Here is a 27,992-nt window from a genome sequence, read left to right on the forward strand (position 1 = left end):
AGTCACTGGATGGTTCTTAAGCCCCCAGAGGGAATCAAACATAAACGTCACGTTTATTGTTCACAGCTTTACAAAAGAAAAATAGATATGATACATATACACGCGTGCGCACGTGGAATCTCATGTCACGGATGTACAAAAGAGAGAGAGAGAGAGAGAGGGAGCGGCTTGGCGTAGTTGTTCCCCTCCCCCCCCAGTCATGGTGCACTAAGATCACAGTGTTTTACAATTTGAACATGATTGTGTTTGAGCCCCCCCCCATACGTCCCTCCCTCCAGCAGGGCGTTAGCTGCATCTCAGTGTGAACATAGGGCAGCTAGAGGAGAGGCAGGAGATCCAGTCAGAACAGACACTAGAATAATCCAGGAAACAACAATGTATTTGTCTGTCTCCCCTGCACCCCCACTTCCCCACCCTGTGTAGTTGAGAGAGAAAATGGAAAAGATCCTGCAGGTGGAACCACCAGACATGGAAAGTGGAAGGTTTTGAGGAGGGGAAAGCAAAACACGACACGAGCAATCACAAAACCCCAAAGTACCGCCCCCCCGCCCAACAGTGTATGCAGACATCAGTGGCTTCACGCAGCTTGGAAACACTGAGTGGTCATGCACTCCAAAGGAAAATGAACTCCCCCACCTGCAGCTTCAAGTCCAGCAGCTTTCAATCCCGTGCCCCCCAAGCTGCTTCCCCTATAAGGGTGCTGGCTCTTTCCCTGCGCTCTGGTGAAAGTCCATCCTCAACTCCCCTTTCCTCCCACACCTGCTGAGCAGCTAAGAAGCACAGACAGGCTACCTCCACATGTCATTAGCAAGTGACGGGGCTATGGAGCAGGCATGACTACTCAGATTGGACTATCTATCCTTTGGGATATTGTTTTCCCTTCCTTTCTGTACTCTGGCCCCAGGGAATTCATCTTGGATTCCACCTACTCTCCTTCTTGCTCTCTAATGTTGATCTGGAAAACATGCCCCAGGGAGCACCTCTTCCCCCTTTCCTTTGGTTAGCTCACTACAGAGGTGGCACCCACCACTTGGTGGGCAGCCCAGGAAAGCATTGTCCTAGCTAACCCAGCCATGCTGGCCCTTTCCCAACTCCCAACTGCCTTTGAACTTGATATGCAGAACCTTTTCTGCCCCAAAGATCCTCCACCAGAAGGCAGCACAGAGTCTAGCAAAGCAAGTGCAATGGCCAACCATGAGCACTCCCACCAAGGGAAATACCCTCTGCCCGCAGCCTACCAAGGGGAGTCAGTGAAGAAGGGGAAATGCAGATTGTTGGCCAAATGGAAAGAGGAAACATATTGGCTCTATTTCAGAAGAGACTCCAGTTGCAACCCTGAGACCAGGGTGTAACGGCTTGCTTCACTTTTCCCCACCGAGGGCTGTAACTGAGGCCTTTCCAGCAGCAGAGTGGGGAACAGCTGGTTACTGACCCAGCATCTAAGTGTTCAGGGTCAGATAAAATACAAGAAGAAGCCTTCAAACCCCAAAGGGCCTGATTCATCTCTCACTCTACCAGTGACACTCCAAAGCAACTTCAGTCAAGTCAGTGGAGTTACATCAGGCTGGTGCCAGAGAGAAGAATCAGGCCCTGAACTTGTTTTAGGGGGAAAGATTTGGGATCACAGTTTGCTTTTTGTCTGCATGCTTCCCAGTCCTGGCTGCAAGTGGGACATGCCCACCCCAAATCCCTGCATGGCTGGGGGGTGGAGAAAGAAGGCTGAGCAAAGGAACACACCCAGCTGCAATCCCAGGTTTGAAAAGCTGCATTCTGAGTGGCTCAGAGAGAACACACCAGTTTCTACGCTACAGCCAATCAGATTTGGACCTGGTGCAAATGAAACTCAGTTGACTACAATGGAGCTGCTTTAACATAAGCCAGTGTTGAATCTGGCTCAATCTCTCCATACATACAGCAGATATGAAAATATATAGCATAGAAAGAGAACGCATGCTGGTGTGGTAGAGAGGCTTGATCAGCATGGGATGACCACATTATTCCTGGGTGGCACGGCGCTGAGCGAGTTATTCAGGTCATCCTAATTCAGTACCAAGAGAACACTCAGAGCACCCTACCCCCTCAGAGAGCCTGTTTAGGCCACAGAAAAATGCTTTAAGAAATGGTGGAGAGGTGCTAACAACATTATTGGAACTACCTTGTATCCCTCTGCTTGTAGTCAGGTTCCCTGCATACCAGGAGTCTAACTGTACATGTCTCAAAGGCAGGGGTGAAAGTAAAGGACAGAGCACAGTTCCATCCCCCTGCGAAAAGCAGAGGGAGCGCTCCCCTCTCTCTCCTTGCCTAGAGCAAACGTGCGGCCTCCCAGCTCCCCCATCCCTCTCCCCTGGTGCAGAGAAAGCTCCTTGTGCTGTTTCCATCTACTTTTTTACCGCCCAGAGGGAAAGGTCAACTTGTGCTTTTCTAAAACCTCTAAAAGGCCTTTCTAATACACCATCACGTCATGGTTTTGAGGTCAAGATACCTCCTGATCTATTAGAGCTGGAAACAAAAACTCCTTGTCAGTGGTAAAAGCATCTGATTTTAACTTTGGTGTGTCACAAGATACTGGACCTTGTCCGTGGGTGGGCATCCTGAGCCTCCAGCTTTGTAATTTTGGTGGGGGGAACATTCCACCTCTAGAGCGGGGAGAATTAGGGAACATTTCTTGGCAGGTTGGCTGGTTTTTAAAGGCAGCTGTTTAAATTGCTTCAGAGGTTTGGAATGTTCGAAGTATTTCCAGTGGAGATGGCTTATTGGACAGAGTGCAGGGGAGGAAGCCAACAGTGCCTGATAAATGCATCTTTCATGTGGCTAGCACCACTCCCTATATAGTATAAATGTGTGTGTGTGTTTGCATTTACTGTATTCTTAGGACTAAAAAGGGTTTGCTGATGAGATGGAGTTTGAGTCGTATTATATAAATATAGCTATCCATAAAAAAAATTATCAGTAAAGTTGGCATTAGCTTTGCCACCCATCCTATTGGCTGTAACTACCTGCTTTCCAAGAGGGTGTAAGATGTATTTGATTGACTAGGATTGGAGGGGGTTGATGGGTAGGGACAGTAATAGATTGAAGGCAATGCTGTCAAGTAGCTTTAGGCCCAGCATTTAAGTGTGGTAAAAGCACGGCCTCACAAAATTTACGATGACAAATGTCAGGGCATTGGGGGTGGGGGTGGGGGGGAACAATGCTTTTCAAGGAGGACTGGACTATTGGAAACCCAAACACAACAGCCAGGGCCGGCTCTACCAATTTTGCCTCCCCAGGCAGTCACCGCCGAATTGCCGCTGCACCCGGAAGAGCGGCGGGCTGCTGCCCAAAAGCTGCTGCGGTGGGAAGAGCAGCGGAGCTGCCGCCGAATTGCCACTGCGGGACACAGACTGCCGCCCCATTCTGAATGCCGCCCCAAGCACCTGCGTGGAAAGCTGGTGCCTGGAGCTGGCCCTGACAACAGCATCAGGCTGGAGTATGGGAATTAGGAAGTGAAACTAAAGCAGAAAGTGAAACTGACTAGGTTTGTTTCCTGGTCCCAGCTCAGTGCCATGCAAAAAGCAAACAAACTGCATCAGTGAGAATAAGCCAATCAGGCTGGGATTTGCAGAAGAGCCTAAAGGAGTTATGTGCCCAAATCCCATTGAATTTCAATGGGAACCAAGTGCCTAGCTCCCTTAGGTTCCTTTGCAAATCCCAGTCAAAGGCCTGGTCTACATTTAAAAGTTTTACAGGATAACCATGTTGGATGGGGATGTGTGTGATTTTTTTTAACAAAAGTAGTTATAGTTGTACCAGTATAAAGTGCCTTATACAAGCAGAGCTTATTCCACTCCCTGAACCAGAATAAGCCACACCAGTACAAGTATTTTGATACCCGTATAACTGCATCCACACTACGGTCAGGGTTAATTTGTTTTGTTTGCTACTTTAACTATGCGGGTACAGTTAACCCAGCAAAACTTTCTGGGGTACTCAAGCCCTTTGCATGTTCTAACTCTGTTGGCTGCAATATTAGGAGGAGCTAGCAGGTGTAACACAGTCAAGGCTTTGGTTTTAAGTCTGTGGGACAGATTTGCCCCCTGCTTCTGCAGGCAGTACCATGCTGAGGGGAGAGAGCACCTCAAGGAGAAGGCAATTAGTGTCCCCAATGTGTGCTCTATGGGAGGAAGGGCCGGGGGGGAGGGGGTCCACACAGTCTGCCCGCAGCTCCAGCACACTGAGGCCGCACCAGCTGTTACCCTGTCCTGCTTTTACCCTTCCCCTACCCAGCACCATTCACTTCTGAGACTGGATTGATCCCAGGCAGGGAGTTCCTTGCATCACCCTCCTCCCCCCCCCAACCCCCGTATTTCAGGCTGACTTCCTCCTACTGTGAGCTGTCCACCAGGGCTTGGGCCAGTGGAATGAATCTGGCCCTGTGAGTTTTGCATTGACAGTCTCCCTTTCAGGGGATTTAAAGGGGATGTGGGAGGAGTGGAGGGAATGAACACTCCTATTTTAAGAAAGGAAACAGGAATGGGACAGCTTTTGAGAATCGATCAGGGGCTTGTTCTTGTCCTCCATCGTTCAGAGGCTACAAGACTTTTTCATGTAGTGAATATTAAAAGTCTGAGTTTCTCAGATCTGCCGACAGGATGGAGAAGCCCAAACTAAATGGGATTTGAGCATCCAAATGCCCCTAGGGCAGCTGTGAGAAACTCAGCCTTAAAGTATTAAGTTCTACCCAGGATGAGTTTGGCCCATTTGTGGGGGAAATGAACAAAACCTGTTGAGTCCTCTGTGGAACCCAGGCGTTGGTATCTATAGCAGACGGGGGGAATCCAAGGGGAATCCCAGCTGGCAGGACCATGGAGCTAATATCTGGAAGAGGGTTTTTCACTATGACACTCCCAGTGGAACATGCAGTGACCAGAGAAATATTAGCTTGGGTATTCCCAGTCAGCCAGTGGCTTCCCCAGGACCAATGCCCCGCCAGCTAGGCTCCATGGCCTTTGCAGTTCCACCCAGTACCCACGCCAGACTATGCGATGCTAGCAATAGGATGTACAGAGAGGAGAAATGTTGGCTCGGGAGTTCCCAGTTTACCTATGGCTCCCTCATCCTCACACCAGAGCCACCCCTGGTGGTGCTATTGTATGGATGGTTGGTGGAGGGCCTTGCCACTCACTTGTTACGAGTCAAATAGGCCTTAACTGGCACAATCAAACAAACAGCGTCAAATTTCTTTGAGTTCAGATGGTTTTCTTGCTCCTCCCTCCTCCCTCCCGGAGTGGATTCAGAACTCAAGATGTTTCTATTTGGGAAAAAGGGGATCCCTGCCGCCTCATTCCTTAGGTGACGTGGAGACAGGGGAAGTCGCTGTCATGCTCCTTTCCATGGGTGGGGGTGGAGGGGGGTTCTCATGCCTTCATCCTCTCCTCACACATCTCAAAGCTCCACTTGGTGGCACCCCCAAGGACCTCCACTAGTTCGTCGTCCCACTGGATCACGTTGCCTTGCAGGTGGGAGGTGCAGTTGGCCAGGCCCAGGATCTCCGTGGGCGTCAGGATGTGGTCCCATATGTTGAACTGAGCTATCTCACCGACGAAGGCCTGGGTTGCGTCAAATCGACCGCCCAGCGTATCCTGCACCAGCACATTGGGGGTGGGGTGTATCAGCCCATTAACAGAGAAATGGTAGAAAGTTAGAGGGAGAGACAGTGAATGAGAGACATACAAAGGAAACGAGGGGGAGGGAAAGAGAGAGAGAGAGAAAGGAAAAGTGAGAGGAGAGAAAAGGTGAAATAGAGAGGGAAAAAGAAGAAACAAACAGAAATGGAGAAAAAACAAAGGAAATTAAATGGCAAGAGTGAACAAACGAAAGAGAGAGACATGGAGAGAAAGTGAGAGAGAGACAGACAAGGGTAGAGCGAATACAATGAATGAATATGGCCACTGCATTACTCGTGACTACCTCAGATTTCCCTTCTGGGGGATCCCCTTTCCCAGGTGATCTGGAGGGGCGCTGTTACTGTAAACACACCCAGCCAACAATGGCTGCAGACTGAATATGGCACTGCCAAGCGAACTCCCACCCAAACTCCCAGGTGCTCTACAACCATCCGGGGGCTATAACTGAGCTTGAACCTGGAAGCAATCAGGGAGGGGATTCCAAAAAGAACCCGGGCTCTTGCTGTGCAGGGCTGACACGGGCAGTATGCTCAGTACCCTCCCCTCCACCCCCTCCCAGCACCATTGAGGAGAGGATGAGGGAGGCGGACACTGCATCAGTCAACAGTGGTCCCTCTGATCAGCTGAGGAGCTGTCCTGACCAGCTCCAGATAGGGTGGTAGCTGCAGTCTGGGCAGAGTGCTAGAGGGGACACCAGTTTTCTGCTTTTGCGGCTTACAAATACCCCAGAAGGCTGTGCATATTCCACAGAATACCAGGTTAATTGTTCCCAAGATGATGCAGCAACTGCAACCTACCTGCTCCTGGCCCAGGATTATCACCCCGTGGGGTTTGATGGGATGCCAGGCGGCCAGGCTCTCACTGGACCCGCGCTGCTCACCATCCTCATATGCCCACCACACACCATCCCGGGTGGTCCAGGCGATGCAGATGTGGTGCCATTTCCCATCCTTCAGATTTAGGGGCAGCTGGGCAACCTTAAAAAAACCCAAAACCAAACCAGGGGTGTCATGGGGCTGCCTTAAAAGCCACTGCGCACCCTTGGCATGTTGTGGGACAATCTCTCCCAGCAGTCACTTGCAGCAGCAGGTCAGGAGTCCTGCACAGACCTTCTCCCACTGGCTCTGACATGCAGCAGCCTGATGTTCAGGGATAGTGTAGAGGGGAACTGGGAGACGCAGGGAGGAGGCGAGGAGAGATCCTCAGGACTGTGCCTGGAAAGAGGAGGATCCCCTCAGGAGGGAGGAGGTGGAGAGAGGGAAACAGAAAGGAGGCAAATAAGAGAGGAAGGGAGAGGTAGGAAAGGGGAGGGGGAAGGAGCAGGGAGAAGCAAAGAGCAGGGGTGGGTAAGTAAGGTTTCTGAATTAGAAACAGTAGGATCTGGTAGTCACGCCTCTCCCCTCTCCAGGACAAGGGGAAGCATGGAAGTAATCCCGATCAATGGGAGTAGGGTGGGAGGCTCCTCCCTCCCCCCGCTCCCTCTCCCCAGGAAAGGGTGGCATATACGCTTACTTCCGCCTATGCTCCCTGCTCGGAGGCTCTAACCCCTCCTGACCTTGTCGTTGATGAGCAGCTCCATGGGGTTGTGTCCCCACTCCATCAGCACAATCTCATTGGCTTGTCCAGGGGCAGAATAGGAGAAAGGAGTGCCCAGCCCAGAGGAGGCCTTGGACTTCAGCCACATGCAGACTGTGAAGGCGAAAAGCTCCGGCAGGCTCTTCTTCATGCGCGCATACATGTAGTTGGTCCGTACAGGGATGGTCACCTTGTAGGCATCTGGAGGGTTGAAGTCTGGTGCTACTGGGTGCTCTTGGGCAAACAAAGGAGAGGGGGGAAAGAAACAGGCTACAGGTGAGTAACAGTGGGAGCTGCAGAGGGACTGTCCCACATGGAAACACTGAAAATTAAACCAATCCAACACTGAAATCAACCCTACAGAATGGAACCCTCGCTGACAAAGGCCACTGACAGCACTTGCAGCTCAGCACCATCCTGCCTCCATGTACAGCACCAGCTCAGCTGCAACTGTTGACAACCACTGTCAGTGGTGGTTCTGTTTCGTGGCATAGACAAGGCTGCATTGAAAGGGCATGGTGCAATCAAACAGGCCAGGCAGCAACAGCCCAATGAGCACAGTGCATAGGAGAGATTTGAAAGAACACCCTTACTGCTCAATGTCTGGCCCTTCAGACTCTGTGCCCTATATCTGAACCTGGCCCGAGTCCAGGTTAGATTGTAATCTCCTTAGGCCACAAGCTGTGTTTCCACTTATTTGTACAGAGTCAGATACACTGATAAATAATCGTTAGAGTGACACGGTATTTCATCTCTAGCCCAAAGCTACCCTTCCTCCTGATTAAGAATGGTGAGGCACCGTCATGTGCATAGATGGCAGGCGGGGGATAGGATCTTTTGAATCAGCCAGGAGCAGATCATGGTTTAATCAGACTCTCCCCTACCAGTACTGACCCTGTTCCAACTCAGAGACCCGGCTCTGGAGAACACTCAGCTCCTTCTCCACCTCTTGTTGCTGCTGGTCATTGTTGCTGGTAACGGAGGAGTGCTCTTTCTCCAGAGACAGTATCTTGGAGAGGAGCTGCTCCTCGAGCTCCTCCATCTCGGTGTGGAGCACATCTCGGGTCAGCACAGGGGAGGAGGTGGTGGAGATGTTGGCTCGTGCTGGGAGCTCCTGCTGCACTCGGGAAGAGAGGTGAAGAATGGGGAGGGGAGAGGGAAAGGAAGAAAGACAAAAATCAGGGATAAACATAACCACAAAGATGGAAACAAATTACCCAGCCCCATCACTTCAGAGTCACCTGGGGATAAAGCCCTGGACTTCCAAGTCAAACTGGTTGGTCTTTAAGGGCCTCCGTCTTCATGTGACCCTCACCTTTAGGAGACTCCATTAGTTTCATTACAAACATATCTGACATTAAGCACGTCAACTGGTTACCCTTCATGATCCTTCCCTGTTACCTTGGGGTTGAATAGAGAAAGGGACTTCCATGGATGTCAGTTCTGTCTTTGGACAAACTTTCTCAGGAGACCACGGGGCTGTGACTGGAAATTTTGTGAGGATTTTCCCAATGGCCAGCGTTGGACACTAGATGGGGGGGGGGCTCTGAGTTACTACAGAGAATTACTTTCCCAGGTGTGTGGCTGGTGGGTCTTGCCCACGTGCTCAGGGTCCAACAAATCGCCATATTTGGGGTCGAGAAGGAATGTTCCCCCGTGTCAGATTGGGATTTTTTCGCCTTCCCCTTCAGCGCGGCACATGGGTCACTTGGTGGTTTAAACTGGTGTAAATGGTGAATTCGCTGTAACTTGAAGTCTTTAAATCATGATTTGAGGACTCCAGTAACTCAGCCAGTGGTTAGGGGGTCTCTCACAGGAGAGGGAGGGTGAAGTTCTGTAGCCTGCGACGTGTGGGAGGTCCGACTAGATGATCACAATGGTCCCTTCTGACCTTAAAGGCTCTGAGTCTATAACAGTGGCTGGGGCTGAGCAAGGAAAGATCAGAGATCCTCTCCCACCCTGCCGCTCTCATCTCCGACTTTCAGGCGACTGTCATTGTAACATCACAAAGTGGTGCTGTAATCCTCTTAGCTCAGCTCAGTCGCTGGTCTCTCTCTGTGTTTGTGTGTGAGGTCACAGCAGGGAGTACACGGCAAAGAGTGGGGAGGACCCCAACAGGAGATAAGGCCCCAGCTGGTAAAGCTCCCCACCAGGGTGTGTATTAACTTGTATAACAGAATCTTGGGGTGCAGTGGCCGCACCTACAGTGTCTCCAGTTGCTTGGAGTTTAAATCCCAGTGCTGAGATTTACAGATCATGCCTGTGCTGCCCACCCCAAACTCTTGAAGTCCTACCTCCCCATGGACCAGGCTCAGAGTAAAACCTGCACTGGACTCTTTGAGGCAGGCTCTGCTTTGGCTATTGCAAAGCCCTGGTCAGGAACATTGAGGGCATGTCCCAAGATGTTACGGCATTTTCAAAAGACCCAACCATCATCCTGCAGGCTCCCTTGCGGACACCAGGCCAGATGGGAGAAGGGGATGGTATTACTCAGTGGTGGTGGAAGCTGCAGTGAGAGGGGAGAGCTGAATGAAAGGGTGTTGCCCTTGGGGGGCCCTGCTGCACAGCGTTTGTCTATGCCCCTGTCCATTCTGGCAGAAGGGCTCAGTTCAGCCAGAGAAACCCTCCTATTCAACCCCATCCCCAGCTGACACTGTTCGCAAGGGCAGGGTATTGTCTTAGCCTAAAATGTGCTGCCTCCTGTACGTAATCAGTTCGGTGATGGCAGATGGTGCTGTGGGAGTCAGCGCTCGACACCATCCCACACGCCTCCTGCTCTTAACGCTAGCGTGGTGAAGGCGAGGTGGCTGCTGCCGGGATTCATTCCCCCTCCAATATCAGCTCTTCTCTGGACTAGCTTACGCTCTCTGCCTCCCTTTGCGCTGGGCTTCACAAATCCTCTCAAGGCTACCGATGCCAGGGCCGGAGTGCCTGTATGTGTGTGTGTATGTAACTGTGGTCACCTTCCACCCTCTTCCCGTTCCAGCCCTCCTCCTGCCCATGCGGAATTGAGGAGCTGCCTCATGCTATCTCCCATGCTCTTCCCCCAGAGAAACAAACTTCTTTTATTTCCCCCGTGTATCCCTCTCGCTATGTTAAGCTTAGTGCTCTCCTACAGACGCAGGGTCGGGTGGGAAAGAACAGCTGTGACGCTCAGCCTTTGCCCCCCAGAGCTGGCCTGAGATGAGGTCATGGCACTCAAGGCTTGTGGATAATCACTGCTTAGTTAATGACTTGGGGAGAGGGCATTTGGGGGTACGACCAGCTCAGGTGAGCGCTGATATCGGCTCAAAGTGGCAGGCGAGGAAGGAAAACGTGCCAGGGGCAGGGAAACTGACCTGAAAGATCAAACACTGTCTCTGTCTCTTGCTTTCTTTCCAGGTGTCTGGAGCACAGGTTCCTCCCCCACCTAGTTTGTCTGTTTACAGGTAACCAATCCATCTCTGCCTGCCTGCCCCGCCCCTGCCTGTGGCATATTGGTCTGTTTTTATACACATGTACATCTGTCCTGCTTTTCCATCAACGCCTCCTGCCTCTTTTCGAGTTGGATTTGCAAGAAGTATTGATGGTTGGAAAAACCTTCCTCATTGAGACATCCCTCAATTGATAATTCCTGCTACAGACCTAGACTAGAGAGAGGAAGGATACAAAACACCATTCACTGACCAGCTGGGATGTTAAACTAAGCGCCTTGCACCCACCTCCAATGAAGCATTACATGAAAGTCCCTTCCACTCATCTCTAGTGAGATGTTACACCAACGTCGCTTCTGCCCCTCTCCAGTGGCTTGTCCAGTTGGGAGTGAAAGATCCTCTGGCCCTTTTGGAAAAATTCGGGGGCTAATTCTGATACACAAGCAAATCTTTTCCTCACAATAAAACAGGCTCCATTATCCCAGGCCATGTGCTCGCTCTGTCAGTTGCTGTGCTCCGAGGTCTGACTGGGGATAGGGCACGGCAGGGGGAGTGATGAAGCCCTCCCTACGCCCCACCAAAAATCCCCAACTCCACCCACAATCCCAGAGTAGCTAGAGATCTGATAAAAGGACCAGACATGAAATAGTTCATAACTGAAACTGACATCTTTAGGGTTAGAATCAACTCCCCAGTGACAGGAACAGAAGCTCTTAATGCCACTCTCAAGACCAAAAGTCTACTTTGTGCATAGGATCAATGAGCAGAGGGGAATGGAAAAGGAATCTCTGTACACACCACATGGTGGGCTGGGCCACAGCTGCTCCTCTGCAGGACTGTGATTGAGGATGAGACCCCTGGGCATGCAGTGCTGGGGTTCTTGCACTGTCCTCTGAAGCACCTGCTGCTGCTGACGGTCAGAGACAAGATACTGGGATAGACGGTCTGGCAATTCCTGTGCTCCTATGAATCTGCAGGCCACTTCACTGCACCTCCACCTGCCCACACCTTGACATAGGGTCACCGTACATGACCTGCCTCCCCACCCCAACACACAGCAGAACCCACAGCAGTTAGTTCCACTGTACTTAAGACCATCAGTGCTGACAGGATTGGGGCAGCATTTGCAACATAAGAGCAGCAGCAATGTCTAATGTTCTTCATCAGTAGATCTCAAAGCACATTTCATGACTGTCCCCATTTTACAGATGGGAAAACAGAGGCACAGAGAGGTGAAGTGATTTACCCAAGTCACCCATCAGGCCAATGGCAGAGCTGGGAATAGAACCCAGATGTCCTAAGTCCTTGTCCGTGCTCTAACCACTAGGCCACCCCCCCCCCCACATAGCATTATCATTTCTCTCCACACTGCATTGGGTCTGTCTTCTGAAGTCTTTTCCACAGCCCTAAAGACTAGAAACTGAATGCTAATGTTCAGTGAGAGTTTCAGTGTAGAGCTGGTTGAAAAAAAGGAAATTATTTTCTATACATATTTTGAATGAAATGAATTTGTTTTAATTTTTGTGTGTGTGGAATTTTCCACTTCATCAACCAAATGACTCAGAATGATTTTTTTCTTTTAAATTCTTTAGTGGGAAAACTGGAAACATTTCAAACACATTTTTCACACTGTTCAAAAATCCATTTGTCATCAACAGAAAAAACCTTTTAAACAAGTTATTTTCCTTCCACCCTGCTTAGATGTTAAAGAAACTGATGGGCCTGTAGGCTGTTTTACTGCAAACTGGCTTGGTCTGAGCCCAGACTGCACTGCCAACAGGCACCTCACCACCATGTGGGCTAGGAAAGGGATCCAGAGAAAATTCTCCATTTTCTGCTTTGCTTCATTGGAAACTGTCACAGGGTGGTGACTTCCTGTGTTTTCACAGCCTAGAAGCTTCTGCAAAGGCCAGCAAAAGTGGATTTCTGGCTGATTTCTATTATCACTGCCAGCAGCACTTCCAGTTCCCTAGCTGGGAAGAACTGGTATTGCCCAGAATCCAAATGGGGATCTCCAGCAGTGCCCTCTAAGCCAAGCATTTCTATTCACACGCAAAGTGGGCCCCACCCAGGCTAGCTCCATTCTGTGCTCCACTCCTCTGGCACCCAGAGCTTAGGGAGGAACACTGAGACTCAGAAGTGTGGCTAGTAGATACCAGTATGTGACGCATTAACATGTTGAAATCCATCTTTCCTTGGACTCCAGAATCCAATGCCAGCATAATTTCATCCCATGCTACAGGACAGTTTCTATTTCCCTGTCAATGCCCTGAGGATTCTGCACCATCATTTATCTCTGCTTCTTGGAATATATCGACACAGCAAACCTCCCCTCACCCTCCAGGGGTAGCAAGTCTCCAAGCCTGGATCAATTGACTTGGGCTCATGGGGCTCGCACTGTGCGGCTAAAAGTAGCAGTGTAGATGTTCCGGCTCAGGCTGGAGCTCAGGCTCTGAGACCCTCCCCAGTCGCCTGGTTTTGGAGCCCAGGCTCCAGCCAGAGCACAAACATTGACACTGCTGTTTTTAGCCCCACAACCTGAGCTCTGTGAGCCCAGATCAGTTGACCTGGGCTCTGAGTCTTGCTTCTGTGTTTCTTTTTTTTGCTATGTAGACATACCCTTTACTGGCCAGAAGGGGATTGGCTGTTAAGGGGACACGAGGCCCTTTTCCTGCACTGGGGGCTAAGAACACTGTTCCACAGTATTTCAGCCTGTGGAACAAAGACCAGAGCTGGGAATTAAACCAAGGTCCACTGGACCGCTGTGCAAAGTGCTGACACTTGGATAGACAGATGTGTTGTTTGACTTGTGCCCTATTTATCTATCTAATCTATCTATCAGCAGTTATATTTTTATAAGGGTGACATACATTGCTGTGCTGGGCCAAAGAGAGATCCCAGCTGGATTCCCATCCTAGACCTCTGGCTCAGGGGGAAGGGGAAGGAGGTTCCTGCACCCCTGTAGTGGCCCCTTTGGCTAACATGAGAACAGCTCTCTCAGGGTTCTAAGAGAAGTCTATTCAATTTGATAAACGGGCACAGAAGATTCCAGGCCTGGTTCTGATTTTCCTCACATTGGTGCAAATCAGGAGTCCTGCTGCTGAGCTCAGTGGAGTCACACTGGCATAAAGCCGGTGTGAGTGAGAGGAGAGTCAGGCCCTCTGTCTGGGAGTCTAACTGGAAGGTTTAAACGGGTAGGAGACCCTATCTGGGAATGTCTTGCATGCAGTTTTCCCACTGCTGGCAACAAAAGTAACTCCCAAGGGAATCACAGACTTGGAATAGGAGCTATTCAAGCTAAGCAGCAACAAAAGAATTCATTAGCATGCCCGGAAATTTAAAACAAAGCAGCTCTGTGTAATTAGATTGAAATAAGCAAACAGGCTGTAGGGTTAAAGTGGACTCCATTCAAGCAAACCTATACAAATGGAACAGCTCCTCTACCTCCTTCTCCTCCTCCCAGCTCTTCCCTAAGCTCTCACTAGCATGCTCAGGTACATATTGAATTTCCTCACTCCTGCTCTCTTCAGTTAGTGGTGGCTAGAATAGTCTCTTCCTGTAGTTAATCCACACACGGTCTTTTTCCCCTGAAAGGGAGATCAGTGTTTGGCATTCTCTGCCCCCCTTCCTGGTTTTGGTGCAGGAGCTCTTGCGGGTCTCAGATCATGTATGTTGTGAGCTCTCAGATCTTGACTGAAGTGTTGGGTGGTGTTGAAACTTTAACAAGGATGTTCCTTCATCAAAATCTTCATTAGTCATAGGAGTGATGTAGGTGTCCCGATAAACAAACTAAAATTATAGAGCCAGCTCTTCAGATGATGGTCTGGTCCAAAGGGTTTTTAAACAGTCTGACTAAAATCGCCTTCTCCTCTCTACTGGCTGTGTGAAGTCACTAGTTCAAGAGTTTTCCAGGGCAAACAAGACCTGAATTTTTAATGTAAACAAACAAGCAGAAACCTCTCACACACACACTTTCAGGCCTTCTTTATTCATCATCAGTAGAGCTGGGTGGAGAAAGGGAGTCCCCTTTCACACAGGCTTTAGATACTTTGAAATCTGGTGTCATTCCAATTAGGAATGAAAACAAAATTCTTTGCAAATGAAGTCCCTGCCCCGGGGAAGTCCGCCTTGTGTGTTGCCATGGAGCCATGGGCCCTGGAAGCCCTGGGCTTCCCAGCCCCAAGGCAGTCTGGCGAGATACCCTGAAGCTGCAGACCCAGGAAGTACTGGGGTCTCCAGCCCTGGGCAGTCCAGCAGGCAGGCTGCTGAGGAGCCAGGAGGGGGCAATCTTGTGGGAAATGAGGCAGTTTTGAAACCTACCTGGCAAAACATTTTGACTCGATGAATGAGCAAATTCTGACGAAAAAATATTTGGTCAGAAATTTGCCGACCGGCTCTGATCCAAAAGAAGCAAAGAAAGGGCACAAGCTCATTTTAATATTAAGTTTTGCAGGTCACCTTAGTAAATCATTAGATTCATTGAGTTTAAGGCCAGGAGGAACCTTCATGGTCAAATAGTATGACCTCCTGCAAAACACAAGCCAGAAAACCTCACCCAGTAATTCCTGAATCAAGCTCATAACTTCCATTTGAGAGAAAGATATCCAGTCTTGATTTAAACACTTCAAGCAATGGAGAATCCACCACATTCCTTGGTAATTTATTCACTGGTTAATTACCTCACTGTTAAAAATGTGGACCTTATTTCTAGTCTAAATTTGTCTGACTTCATTCTCCAACCACTGGGTCTTGCTCTGTCTTGTTCTGCTAGGTCAAAGATCTGTCTCCTCTCAGACCAGAAGTCAGGATGGAGTCCTGCCCGTCAGCATGTTGGGGTGTCTCCTTTCTTTGGAATAGTGAACTGGGATGGTCTAGGATCAGGAAGGCATATTCCACACAATCTATTTCCTGAGAAAGAGCAGGGAGGGCTACTGGTGAACAACTTTCTTTCTCATCTTCTTTGCATTAATAATAACAGCATTAATAATAGAGCAACAATTCCAGGACTGTCCAGCAAAGACTCATGCAGAGAGATGGACTTCCTAGCGACCTAGTAGGTGGGAGAAGACCAGCTGTCTCTGCTGTGCTTTTTTAGCTAAGCCGGTGATAACGGAACCTCTTTCTGAATAATAATCATTTAAAAAAAACCATCACAAACTGCATCACTTCTCTGGTTATTCTATCAAGGGAAAAAACATCCCCACTGTGGGTAAAATGAGGCATAGAATATACTTTTAAAATACAGATGAATTGACAAGAAAATGATCCATCAGCAAAGAGGTGATGGTTAGAGGGGGGTGAATTCTCTCTTTAGTCAACTGCCTGCTGAGTACTTCTCTATCCTGGCCTCCTTCAGGGCAAAAGATGCTTTAATTGCAATTACAGTCATAGAATTGTAAGCATTAAAGATGAAAAAGATCTATTATGCTATCTAGTTCCACCCCCTGCCACCAGCCAATGCAGGATTGTCTTCTAAAATCTATTCCCTGGTGGTATTTCCATTCTAGCTTTAATTGTCCCAAACAACAGGGCTCCCACCACTTTCCTTGGGAGACTATTCTATAGCCTTTGAAGTTCTCACTGTTAGGAACACATTTTCTGATCTCCAGCCACATTTTCCCTTTGCTCAAATTTGTGCCATTACTTCTAGTTACTCCCCATTGGGCACATGGTGCTTTTGGTGCGGGCAAAATGACACATTGATAAAGACACAGAAAGGAGAAGAGAAAGCTGAGGGGATGGATGGAGAGGAGGGAAAGCTGAATGAGTCATTTACATGCCCCTGAGAGGAATAATTTATGATCAGGTGTGTGTGGGGGGGGTGCCCTGCTTTGTTTTGGTGGGGTTATTTACTTGTGCTCCCTGTTGGTTTCAGCTTTTATTTATTTATTTACTATTACTGTTGCTGCGGATTTTGAGGGCTTTTCTAATCCATTTAGGCTGCTTGGATGTTACAAAGGCTGCAGAGATACTGTCTGCTACACCCTTTGATTGTTCTAGCTCTGGATTTAAATGCCATGTCCCTGTTTATATGTTCAGCTCCACCTGTTAATAGAAAAGAGCTCTTGTCACTGTTATTAGCATCATGACAATCTGCCCTACACTGATCAATAAAGGTTTGTTTCTCTCCCTCATTCCCTCTGACTGACTGCCTTTTCTTTCTTTTCCTTCTTTCCTTTCTTTCTCTGTAACGTCCTTTCTTTCTTCTGGCAGCTTCCTCCATTTCTCTCTCTCTCTGAAACTTTTCTCTCTTTCTCTAGCTCCCTTCATACCACATTCTCTCTCTAATTATTTTTGTCTCTCTCCCCTACCTTTTCTGACTCTTTTTGTATTGATCTCTCTAGCTCAGTTTATCTGTTCTCTCCCCTGACTGCACTGATTCCTGGATGGGTCACAAAGATGATCTTGTATCCGATCTAAGGAGAACCAGACTGCAGTATTGGCTCTGGCACTGCCAGCATATGGGACGATGAGCCCTCGTAACCTGCCCACACACTGAGCATTCACTTGTCACCACTTTCCCTGTGTGCTGACTGAAAGGGACAGTAAGAATGTCATCCCACTTCCCTAGCGGAGAACCTCAATCAACCCTAGCAGGGGGCGGTGCAAAATCAGACCTGCGGAGCCCCAGACAACTTCAGAAAGCAACAGAAATCAGTGGTGGGTGGGAAGGGCTTGGCAACTGGGCAGGAGACAGTGGAAACTGTCACTGTGGAGCAGAGCATAAGGTTTTGGCAGCTGGGAGGGGGTTTGTCTCTGGAGGGCGGGGAGGGAAGATTTCCGAAGCTGTGAGAGGGTCAGTTTGGGGCTACAAGGAGAGAGGGCTTCAGAAGCTGGTTGGGGTTTTGGATGATGGTGCTTGTCCCTGGGAGTGTTAAAGAGGGTTCCGCTCTACATCACCTTTCACATGGAGGTGGGGGGGTCAGCCAGATGGGAAGGTTTGTGCTAGGTTGGGAGATGCCAACAAGGGCCCCTGCACCTCAAAACTTGGCTTGTGCTTGGGGTTGGCAGCAAAGAGCATGATTTTTGGACAGGCTCCTCTGGGTTAGCTCATCTTCTAGGAGAGGGTGAGGAGCAGTTAGGATTGACTAGTGGGATCTGTCTGGCCATTCCTATAAGGACTCTGCTTGGCCCAGGTGGGAAGCAAGACAGGAGGTTTACGGAGTATGAGGACATCATTTACAGCTCTCCCTGGAACTATCATGTTAGCCTCACTCTTTGTGGGAAGAGACAAAAATGTATTTGCCAAACGATTGGATGGTGAATGGTTCCCGCAGCCTTTCACCTCCAGGTCAGCAGTTCCAGCCTGGTCCCAGGCCAGTGGACCAGGAAATAAATACCTCCTGACATGTGGTCAGTGGCTTGTGCAGGATTAGCTGAGGGGTGTTTCAATCCCATTCCTAGTGGGACAGATTTTCACAGCACAAAACCATCATCCCATCGGGGGCTTAATTGCCCAGCTCACCAGAGAGGCCCAGGATTGACAGGGCCATGGACACTGAACTCCCCACATCAAACATAAAGGGCTTCCCCTACAGTCAGCATTAAGATACAGTGGAGTGATGGAAATTTTCACTGCCGCCGGCTGAGCTGTGCCCTGTGCTGGCAATTTCAGTTTCCAGGGCTGCCAGTCTAGCACCTTTCCCCTCAGACCAAATGACTTCAGAGCCGTAACTGCTGCATTAATGTCATTTTCCACTTTTGGGAGGAGGGAATGTACGGAATGAATTCTGAAAAGCTGTTCATTCAGCTCAGTGCTACCCACCTGCCAAAGCGAAGGCAGCAAGCGGCGGGTGGGCAGCGGGGGCTTCGTTATGCTTTTGTGCTGCCAAACCAACAAAAAGATTGAAATTTGCCAGTTAATATTAACCACATTAAATGTCAACGTCTGGAATGGCGGAGGGAAGCCAACACCTTGGCAATCTGTGAGTCTTGGGACTTGATTGGTTTCTATTCGTTGTCAAGCAAATGCACTTTCATTTATATAAGGAGATCAAAGCCCCTCGTTTAACTAATGCATTACAAAATCTGTTCCCACTGCTTTTGTTACAATCTCCCCCCCCCTTCTCTTCCTCCAATATGTTCATCTTAACTGCTAAGATAAGGAGGACAGGACCAAGGACTAATGCCCCGTATACTCATGGGAAACCTCTCAGTCTAGATTGCATCACTTGGGAGCCATGGGACCAGTCCTCCTCCTGTCTTTGCAGAGACTCCTCTGGAAGCAACACCATTGTGGTTCCACTGTGCAAGGGGGTGTAGCAGAGGTCCATAAAGGGAGCTCAGCTTTGTGGGGACCCATGCACACTGGCATGCAGGAGACAGGTGGGATTGAAGTGGTTTGCGGAAAAAATGGGGCTGGAGAATTCTTGTTATCACAGTAGGACCTAGAGGCTCCAGCTGAGACTAGAGCTCCATTGTGCTAGGCACTGTACGTACACATAGCAAAAGAGATTCTGCTCCTACATGGATTCCACCCCCTCCGCCCCGCCAATCCTCACTTCCTCCTCTCCCCCATGGAGATGGCCACAGGTGCTACTGTAGCATTAGGACTGCATTAGCCTGAGCACAGCCTTTCTACAGCCACTCTGCAGCCTGGGGCTGGGCACTGCCTCAGTACACTCGCTCCATATGAATGACAAGAAACCATTCCTATCAGAGAGGCTTGTTAGACTGCAGACCAGTTTCCCAGGGGAAGAGGTAGAAAGCCCTGGTGCTGAAGTCACTTAAAACTTACCGAGACAAAGCCACTACAGATGTACCATAGAGAACCACCTTACAGTGGAGGTGGGGGTGGAGAGTGGACCAGATGTGACAAAATAGCCTTTTTCCACCTAGGATCTTTTTTTCCTGGTTAGAGGCCCAATGTCTCTGCTTTGCCATGAACTGAAATGGGATGGATGTGCCCGTTTTTCTCCATAGCAGATTCCCTTAGACAAAGGTATGCTAGTAATTTATGTAATGGGCCAAAACATTACAGTTTACAACAATGACATGGCGGTTACTGGGTGATTAGTGTAGAATAGTATTGTGGTTTAATAAGGGTTAGTTCCTTTATAAAACTCTGGATTGGCCTGTCCGTTTCCCTTCCTCCTTTACCCATCTCAGATGGGTGCTGGAGTGGAGACTCCACAGACTGAAAGCAGCAAATTGGGTTAAGGTTAATTGTTTTCTCTTAAGTTTGGGGCTGAAATTAAAATAATTTAACTGGTACCTCTGGCATCACTGGCTTTGCAAGCCAAGAACAGATGCCCAAGCATAGGTATGCGTGTGTGTGTCTAGAGAAACATGGAGAGAAACTGAGAAAATGAGAAAAAAATACTGCACAGGAAGAAGAAAGGAAGACTCGGTTGGCAGACTGAGCGGCTGGCGGGATTAAACAATTGGTTATAGAAGCTTTTATCTCTAGGCACCTGTTTGAATTTAGCCTGAGGTCGGTAGTGTCGGAAGAGTTGTTCCCATCTGACGATGGCTGTCTGATGGCCTATGTGAAATGAGTTAGGTAACCCATTCCATTTCCATAGTGGACAGGTGTCCACATTCCACACAAATCCAACACAACGGACGCTGTTCTTCCCTTCTCCATCTGCAGTCTCAGCAGGAAGGCTGGGGGCTGAAAGGCCCAAGGTTACCCTCAGCTGGCAGGGGTCTCTTCAGAGCGAGCTGGGTGCACAGTTGCTGAGGGTGGTGTGCCTGGGAAGTGTTATTGGTTCTGTCTGTTGTGCCCCTGTTCTTTGGGGATAGGGGATTCCAGCCTCCAGGATTATCAAGCCAGCCTGTCTCACCACAGCTAAATCACTTTAAAAAAAAATTAAGAACGAAACTACTTAATAGGGGTTTTTAAAGCACCAATAAATCCTGTTATGTCTGACAGCCACACTAACAGCATCCAGATTATATTAATAATCTTCTTTCAAATCCCTCCCAAAACTCACTTCTCCTGCAAAACCTGCAAATGTTAACCCATGTCAATAAAAAGACTGTCGCTTAATGTGCTTGTTACCAGATAGATGCTCTAAGACAGAACCTTCCTATGAGTCTCCCAGTGCATTTGGTTTTGTCTGTCTATTGAGACTAAGCTCCTGAGGGCAGGGAACAGCTCTTTTTCTATTCCTTATTCAGTGCCAAGAGCTCTGTCAGTCCCAAAGAAAGACTTCTGACATGACATATCCCCACCAATTGATCCTTTCCCCCCACTTTATCCCCCTCCCACACACAGACAGAATTTTTATCTTTAAAAAAAAATCCTTAGCAGAAAGCAAATAAAACTGGAAGCTGAGGTGCAGAGACACAACCCAGCACCACAATCTGGATTGAAAAGCATAGAAATCATAATTAGAAGAGACGTATTAGGCCATATCTTGTCGAACTCCCCTCATCTCCAACTACTGCAGAATATTCCCCATACAGTTTATTTTCTAGAGCTTTGTCCAATCCTATCTAAAAGTGCCAACTTGCTAGGGCTTCCACTACTTCCCTTGGAAGACTGTTCCACAGGCTAAGAAATCTTGCCCTTAAGGAATGTTTCTTAAGATTCAGGTGAAGTTTACCCTTTGCTCAATTCCATCCTATTGCTCCTAGTGATACCCACATTGAACAATTCCTCCCCCTCCTTAAAAACAACACCTTTCAAATACTTGTGGTCTGTTATGTGCTCAGCTCTTTTAATCTTCCTTCTTTGGTCAATCACTCCGATCCCCAATAATTTTGGTTGCTTCCTCCAGGTTGCTGACGACTTCCTCTTCCTCTGCCCTCTTCTTGGCATCAGGTGCCGAAAATTGAATGCAGTATGTTAGAGGCTGACTAATCAAGCTGTGTCAAGAGGGACTATCATTTTTCTGCTTCATAATGGGATATTTTGTCTTGTATTAGGTGTAGGGTGACCATATTTCCCTATGCTGAATACGGGACACCTGGTAACCATTACTCGTATTCAAGCAAGTTCAATGGCAATCAATTGTACAAACGTTCAAACTAACATCAAGTTGACTGAGCCCCTGTTAAAAAGAAATACTGAGTAGTTGGATTATTTTTATTTACCGTCTTATCTTTAAGGCTTTAAGGTTCACATGGGGAGGGGTGACACACATACCCCTTCCTCCCCAACACACATGGGGAGGGGTGACATACACTCACTCCTGTACATGGGAGCGGGGAGACCAAATGACCTGACCCTCCCTGCCCAGTGCTCTCCGTCCTCCATGCCTGGCTGAGCCCCCGGGATGGACCTGCTTGTCCTGATACCTGGTGCCGCATCTTCCCAAGGCAACATATTGGGCAGGGACATGCAGGGTCACAAGCCTCCCTCCCCAGATTTCTGCCAGGGTTCACACCAGAATGTGGCCAGCAGAAGCCTTTCCACACTGTGCAGGGAGGAAGGGATGGGAGCTGCTTCCAGCCACAGGGGAGCAGGAGGGAGGGAAGGGATGATCTGGCCTGTGCCTTTGCAGAGCTCTTCTCTCCCCCACACCTCCGCTCCCATGTGGCTGGAAGCAGCTTGTCCCTTCCTGCATGCACAGTGTCAAGGCAGCTAACACCTCCAGGCGGCTGCTGGCCACCAACATAGGCCAGCTGCCTCCAGTCCCCTGGCTACAGTGCAGGCAGGAAGGGGTTAAGCCTTAAGGATGCATTGTGCACCAGGACCCAGGGAACCTGACTGCCCGGCCTTCAGTGAACCCGGCCAGAGAGATGGCTCAGCAGGGGAGGGTGCCTAGGGGATGGAGCAGTCCTGCGCTCCCTGGGGGAGCAGGACCCAGGGCATGGGGGGACAGGGGGATGAAGAGGATGCTAAGCCCCTGCCCCGGGGGCTGCTGTGAAGCCGGCAGGGTCGGGGCGTGAATGGACTGGAAATTGCTTTTCCCTTCCCTCTGCCACCAATCCACAGTTTAGCTGAGGGATGGAGAGGCTTCCCCATGCCAGAGCTGTGCAGGACTTTGGCACATGCAGGGCTTGGCTCCTCCTGGCCAGCGCCCTGGGCCAGAGGGTTTTGGACTTTCCCAGAGCACTGGCCCTGCCAGAGGCAGGGCCAGTGGGGGAAGGAAGGAGCCTGCCGGCCAGGCTGTTGGTGAACTGAACGCTCCGACCAGGGGCTGGTTCTCCGCACAGTGCTGGGAATGGGACGTGTCCGGCCGGGGTGGATATGGAAGAGCAACAGGGTTGGGGGGGGGGTGAAGGGGCAAAGCAGGGAGAGGACAGCGAGAGGGGAAGCATGAAAAGGGCCGATGGGTGGGCAGCAGAGGGGACATGTCACCAGCCACTGCATGGCACCTGCCCGCACTCAGCAGCCACCGCAGCTCGCAGTGCACAGCCACTGTCTGCTGGAAACAGGACAGGGGGTGGGGCCCTGCTGGCTGAGAGCTGGCATGCAGCAGGGGCTGTGCTGATGGACCAGCTTGGGGAGCAGCTGGCCCCGTGCGCTGCATCTTCGCCCCGCCACCAGCCTTGCACACCCACCTCCATCGTTGGCCACTGGATGCCCACACCCACTGCAGGGGGTGGGCGGCTGGCAAGCAGAGATCTGGCCAGCAGCAGGACCCACCAATACTGACGGGAGCGGGGAGACAGAAAAAAACAGGACAATTTGCCTGTTTTTAAGAAAAAGTCGGGATGCCTGCAGGAGGGCTTAAATACGGGACTGTCCCTTTAAAAATGGGATGTCTGGTCACCCTAATTAGGTATGACCAAGTGCAAGCCCTTTGTGTGGGCTCTGTAGGAACAGTGAAATCTCAGACTCTGGAATAGCCTCCCAGGGGAAGTGGAGAAGCTCAGTAGTTTCCGACATTTCGTACTGCACCAGACAAACAACTGGATAGTACGTTACAGTCAACAGCCTTGCAGCACGGAGATTAGGTGTAATCTAATAGACTGTTTCCACCTCTGACTTCTAGGGTTTGATATTATATTGGACCATCACATACAGTAAGTTCTAACTGACATGCTTTTCAGGTTAGAGCCAGGGAAGCCTTATCCCAACCTGTCTGTGACATACTACCCTATTTATTCAATTGCTTGATCCCTTGGCCTGGGTCTGTGAGGTGCTGAGAATTTAATGCAAAGTATAAGCACTCTTGACTCCCAGAAGATACAATACAGAGCACACTCTTGGTCCACTTGCCATCATCTGTTGATGCATTGATATTAGCCACATCAAGTGGATACTTTTTACGTTTGTGCCTCTCTGCCAAATGCTGCTTTCATTTGTACACTCACTGAAGCTATTCAGGTTTCACTGGTGCAACTGAGAGCAGAATTTGGCCCTCTGTGTGCATATCTGTCTCCCTCTTTTTACTATGTCAGTGCAAACAGAAATAAAGAAACAGAAGAAGGAAGGTCCACCAATGACAGTACTTTCCCTCACCTTGCCCCCCAACCTCCCGGACACCTTGCAACTGCCATTTGAAATCACAGGAAACAGGTCAAAATAGCTCATACATTATACAACACCCCACCAGCTCCTGATATGGGGAGCTGCTTTTTGGAGGCAAAGAATTGTGACTTATGTCATGGCACATAATGGTACAGCTAAAAGGCATCACATTATCCACCTTGTCATCTCATGATGTTCAATGAGATGAAATGTAATGCACATCCACCATCATGTATACTCTCTCTCTCTCTCTCTCTCTCTGGGTTTCTGTGTGTTGTACTGTCCTTCTGTTTGTGTGTTTGTGTGTGTGTGTGTGAAAGAGAGAGAGAGAGAGAGACTTTTCCTTTCTACCCCTCTGTATGTGTCCAGTTGTGTTTGTGTGTTTCTCTCACTCAGTCTTTGCATCTTTCTGACCCTCTGCCCATGTGTCTCTCCATTCTGAAGGGTTTCTTTGGGTATGGTGTGTCTGGCTCTCTCTCTAGATGGGTCTTTGTCTCCTTGCATGTGTGTCTTGGTGTGTCTGTCTCGCACTGTGTGTGTGACAGTCTTTTCCTCGGTTCCTATGTGTGCCTCTTTCTCTCCTCTGTGTGCATGTTGTTCTCTGGGAGCTCACTAGTTCTTCTCACTCTGCATGTCTGTGTGGATCTGTAATTCCATCGTGTTTCATAGTCTGTTCCTACGTGTGTGCCCTTGCCTCTCTCTTTGTCTCGCCATCCTGCATATCTGTCTCTCTCTGTGTCTTTGTTTGTCTCTATCTCTTCTTGTGTTTTTCTTCATATCTGTTGCACGGATAATCTGAGTGGCTTCATGTATTGTGTTAGCTCTTTCTCTCTGTGTGTATCAGCCTCTCTCCCTCTCTCACTGTATGTGCCTAAGTGTGTTTCTCTCCTTTTCTCTCTTTCTTGCACACAGAAAGTTATTCCTGATGACATTGTCTCTGGGAGAGGGATCATCCCTGTCCACCTATCTCTAGATTCCATGCTTATAGGATTCCCCCAACATATAGCTCTCCCCCTTCCTGTGTGGAAGATGATGAGCTGTCTTCATGGCACACTCTTCTCCCCCGTGAATCCACTGAGAGCCCTCCAGGGGTTGAGAGACATTGATGTGGACAGGTGAGTCAGGATAGGCTCTGACATCAGCCTGGGTTAACTTTTCACTCTCCCATGCTGAGAGCCCCCTTTTCATTCATAGATAGAAAAGGGTGGGGAATCCCTTGCAAGGGAGTCAGATGCAGGGGGATGAGTGGGCCCTGGAGTCAGTCATGACATCCAGGTTTCTATACAGATGGCCCTGGCCTCTGACAGATCTCCTGAGATCCAAACAGATCTTGGGAAGATCCTTGGGTTCTGAGTGGCAAATTCATGCTCATTCCACAGGGAAGGGGAAACCCTTTACTCGCTATAAGAAACATGTCTCCTCATTAAATACCCAGACGACATGCTACCCACCTTGAGTAAAATCCTGACCTCATCAAAGTCATGGAGTTCAATGGGGCCAGGATTTCACGCCTTGAAGGTACACAAATCCAACAGTATCTCCCAGCTTGAGATCTAGCCAGAGGGCATTTCAGAAAGAAAAGAGACATTTAACTCACTTTGCAAAGGTGTATATCATCTCTGAGATTGCCACCGGCCACTAACAACATGAAAATTCAGTTTCCACACACAGACCCTCCCAAACCCACCCACCAAGGGGAACAGCTGTTGTATGTCTTTATGTAAGGCTGGCTTTCATCCCCTTGTAACCAGACTGGAGACTGAAACACTGGCAGTGACCCCAAAGCAGGGACAAGAAGAGGAATAGCACTGCAGGCAAGCAGAAAATAACACAGAGCCCTTTCTTGATGTCCATGGCCTCACTTTCATAATTCATTATTTCTTCTGTAAGCAATATTCATTATTGTTAGGAAATATTCTGCCACCTTTGCTCCCAGTGAGCAGTACAGAGCCTTATTCTGCAAGCAGTCCCATTGCAATCAGTGACATAACTGGATAACTAAGGAACTACTCATTATGTGCGAAGGCAGCAGAATCTAGCCCTACTAATTCCATGGTGCTACCCTCACCCACAGCAATAGGACTATGGGCAGAGTGAGGTACTACTCTGTGGGAGCATTGGTGGCCTGCTCTGGCCCTGGGCAATTAATAGTATAGATATGTAGGGAATGGAGAAAACATGGGTTCAAAATAAACTCGACGGTGGAGTTGAAAGGGACACACGTCCGCATTTATGAAGAAGAGATGTCTACAAAATGTTTCAATGGATACCTATAAAATATCCTAAGGTCTTTTACATAAGTAATAGTCTTTGAAGGGAAGTGATGAAAGCCCCATCCCCTGAGAGTCAATTAAAACTAGGCTGGAATATTCTGTGGGGAACAATCCAACATTGGTGGGGCATCTGGAAGCGTGAGAGGAGGGCATGAAATATCCATTTTTATGTATTATATATTGTATATATACACACACACGCAATATCCCTATAATTTCCATCTCTGAATTCTATGAAAGCTACTTATTTTATTTCGATGGAAGCTTTTTATCAGAGGAAATCTCACATCAAAGAGTAGGGAGAAACCAGAGAAAAGGTGGCAAGGAATCAAACACACACTCAGACATATTCAATCCATTATACTGTGTCCCCATTTCACCACCACCGCCCACACAGCCAGCCACCCACCCATGGGCCCACAGTTCCCAGAGCCAACAGTCAGGGCTTGCCTGGCTGGCTCTGATTTACCACAGTACATTACATCTCTGATTTAATTACATGAAGTATTCCAATACACTAAACCGCCCCCCCCCCAACCCCTCAGGCATTGGCAATCTAGGAAAAGCCTGGAGAGGGCCGTGCAAAGCAAGGGAGGAGAAGGCTCAGCCGTGGGAGCCGACAGGCTGAGGGGCACGGAGTGGGGAGGAAGGAGAGGAGGGGGAAGAGGGGAGATCGGCAGGGGAGGGCGCGGGGCTGCGGGGGGACGGGATCGGGGGGGGGAGTTTCACGCCTTGCCTCTATCTTGTCGATCCTGTCTTTCAGCGACCGGACAGCATCCTCCATCTCCTGGACCATGGCCGGCGAGTCCCAGGGCAGGTCGCCCATGGTGTCTTTCCGGGGCCCGCCCCAGAGAGAGGCGCTGTCCTGGAAGCTCCGCTCCAGCCCGTTCTCGCACTGGCTCAGCTTGCCCGTCAGCTCGCGGATGGTCTCCTGGTGGCCCAGGATCTGGTCCTTCTGCTGCAGCGCCGTCTGCCTCAGCTGCTCGGCCGCGGCGTGCAGGAAGAAGAGGTCCCCGGCGGGCGCGGGGCCGTCCCCCGGCGGGGGGCTGTCGGAGGGGCACTCGGCCGGCAGCGGGGTGCAGAGGAAGCGGCTGAAGAGCTGCTGCTGCTGCTGCTGGCGGGGCCGGGCGCTGCTGGAGAGCAGCTCCAGCAGGGAGTCCTGGGGGCCGCCCGAGAAGCTCTGCCCAGCACCGTGGAGAGCGCCCGGCCCCTTGTCGGCGGCGGAGGCCGGCAGCAGGGCGGCGGCGGCGGCGCTGGAGTCATTGTCAGCACCCTGGAGAGCCCCGGCGGGGCTGGCCGCAGGGTGGACGCTCGCGATGATGCAAATGATTGCACCAAGGAAAGCGAGCATCCCTGCGGCCAGGAGCACGGCCAGAAACTTCAGGGTGGCAGCTGCGAGGGGGGCCCGGCCAGGAGAAAACAAGGCGGGCGGGCGGCCGGGGGGAGCGGAGGGAGGGCGCCCCGGGAGCGAGAGAGCGCGAGGCGGAGAGGGCGCTGCCTGAGGAGCCCCCGGCTGCCTTGTGCCGCTGGAACCAGCGCGGCGCCGAGTGTCTCCGGCTGGGGCTGGAGCTGGGGGGGGGCTGATGGGCACGTCACTGACTCTGCCCCTCCGGGTCCCCTCCCCGCCCTTCCCCGCACCCGTTCGGCGCCGGCCCGGGAGCGCAGCCCGCTGCCGGGGCTGCCCGCCTCGCTCCCGCGC

The 27,992-nt window shown here is 50.0% G+C and overlaps 1 protein-coding gene across 1 annotated transcript; it reads right to left on the reverse strand.

Moving 5' to 3' along the window:
* Window positions 1-34: 34 nt before the first annotated feature.
* Window positions 35-27,992, reverse strand: NPTXR (neuronal pentraxin receptor; the record flags this gene model as incomplete). The annotated part of the gene is made up of 5 exons (XM_037881872.2): window positions 35-5,621; window positions 6,464-6,643; window positions 7,222-7,475; window positions 8,136-8,358; window positions 27,030-27,992. Coding segments are annotated over 5 exons (1,845 nt in total), but the record flags the coding sequence as incomplete, so codon positions are not given.

This window comes from Chelonia mydas, chromosome 1, assembly GCF_015237465.2.
Source record: "Chelonia mydas isolate rCheMyd1 chromosome 1, rCheMyd1.pri.v2, whole genome shotgun sequence".
Taxonomy (NCBI): domain Eukaryota; kingdom Metazoa; phylum Chordata; order Testudines; family Cheloniidae; genus Chelonia; species Chelonia mydas.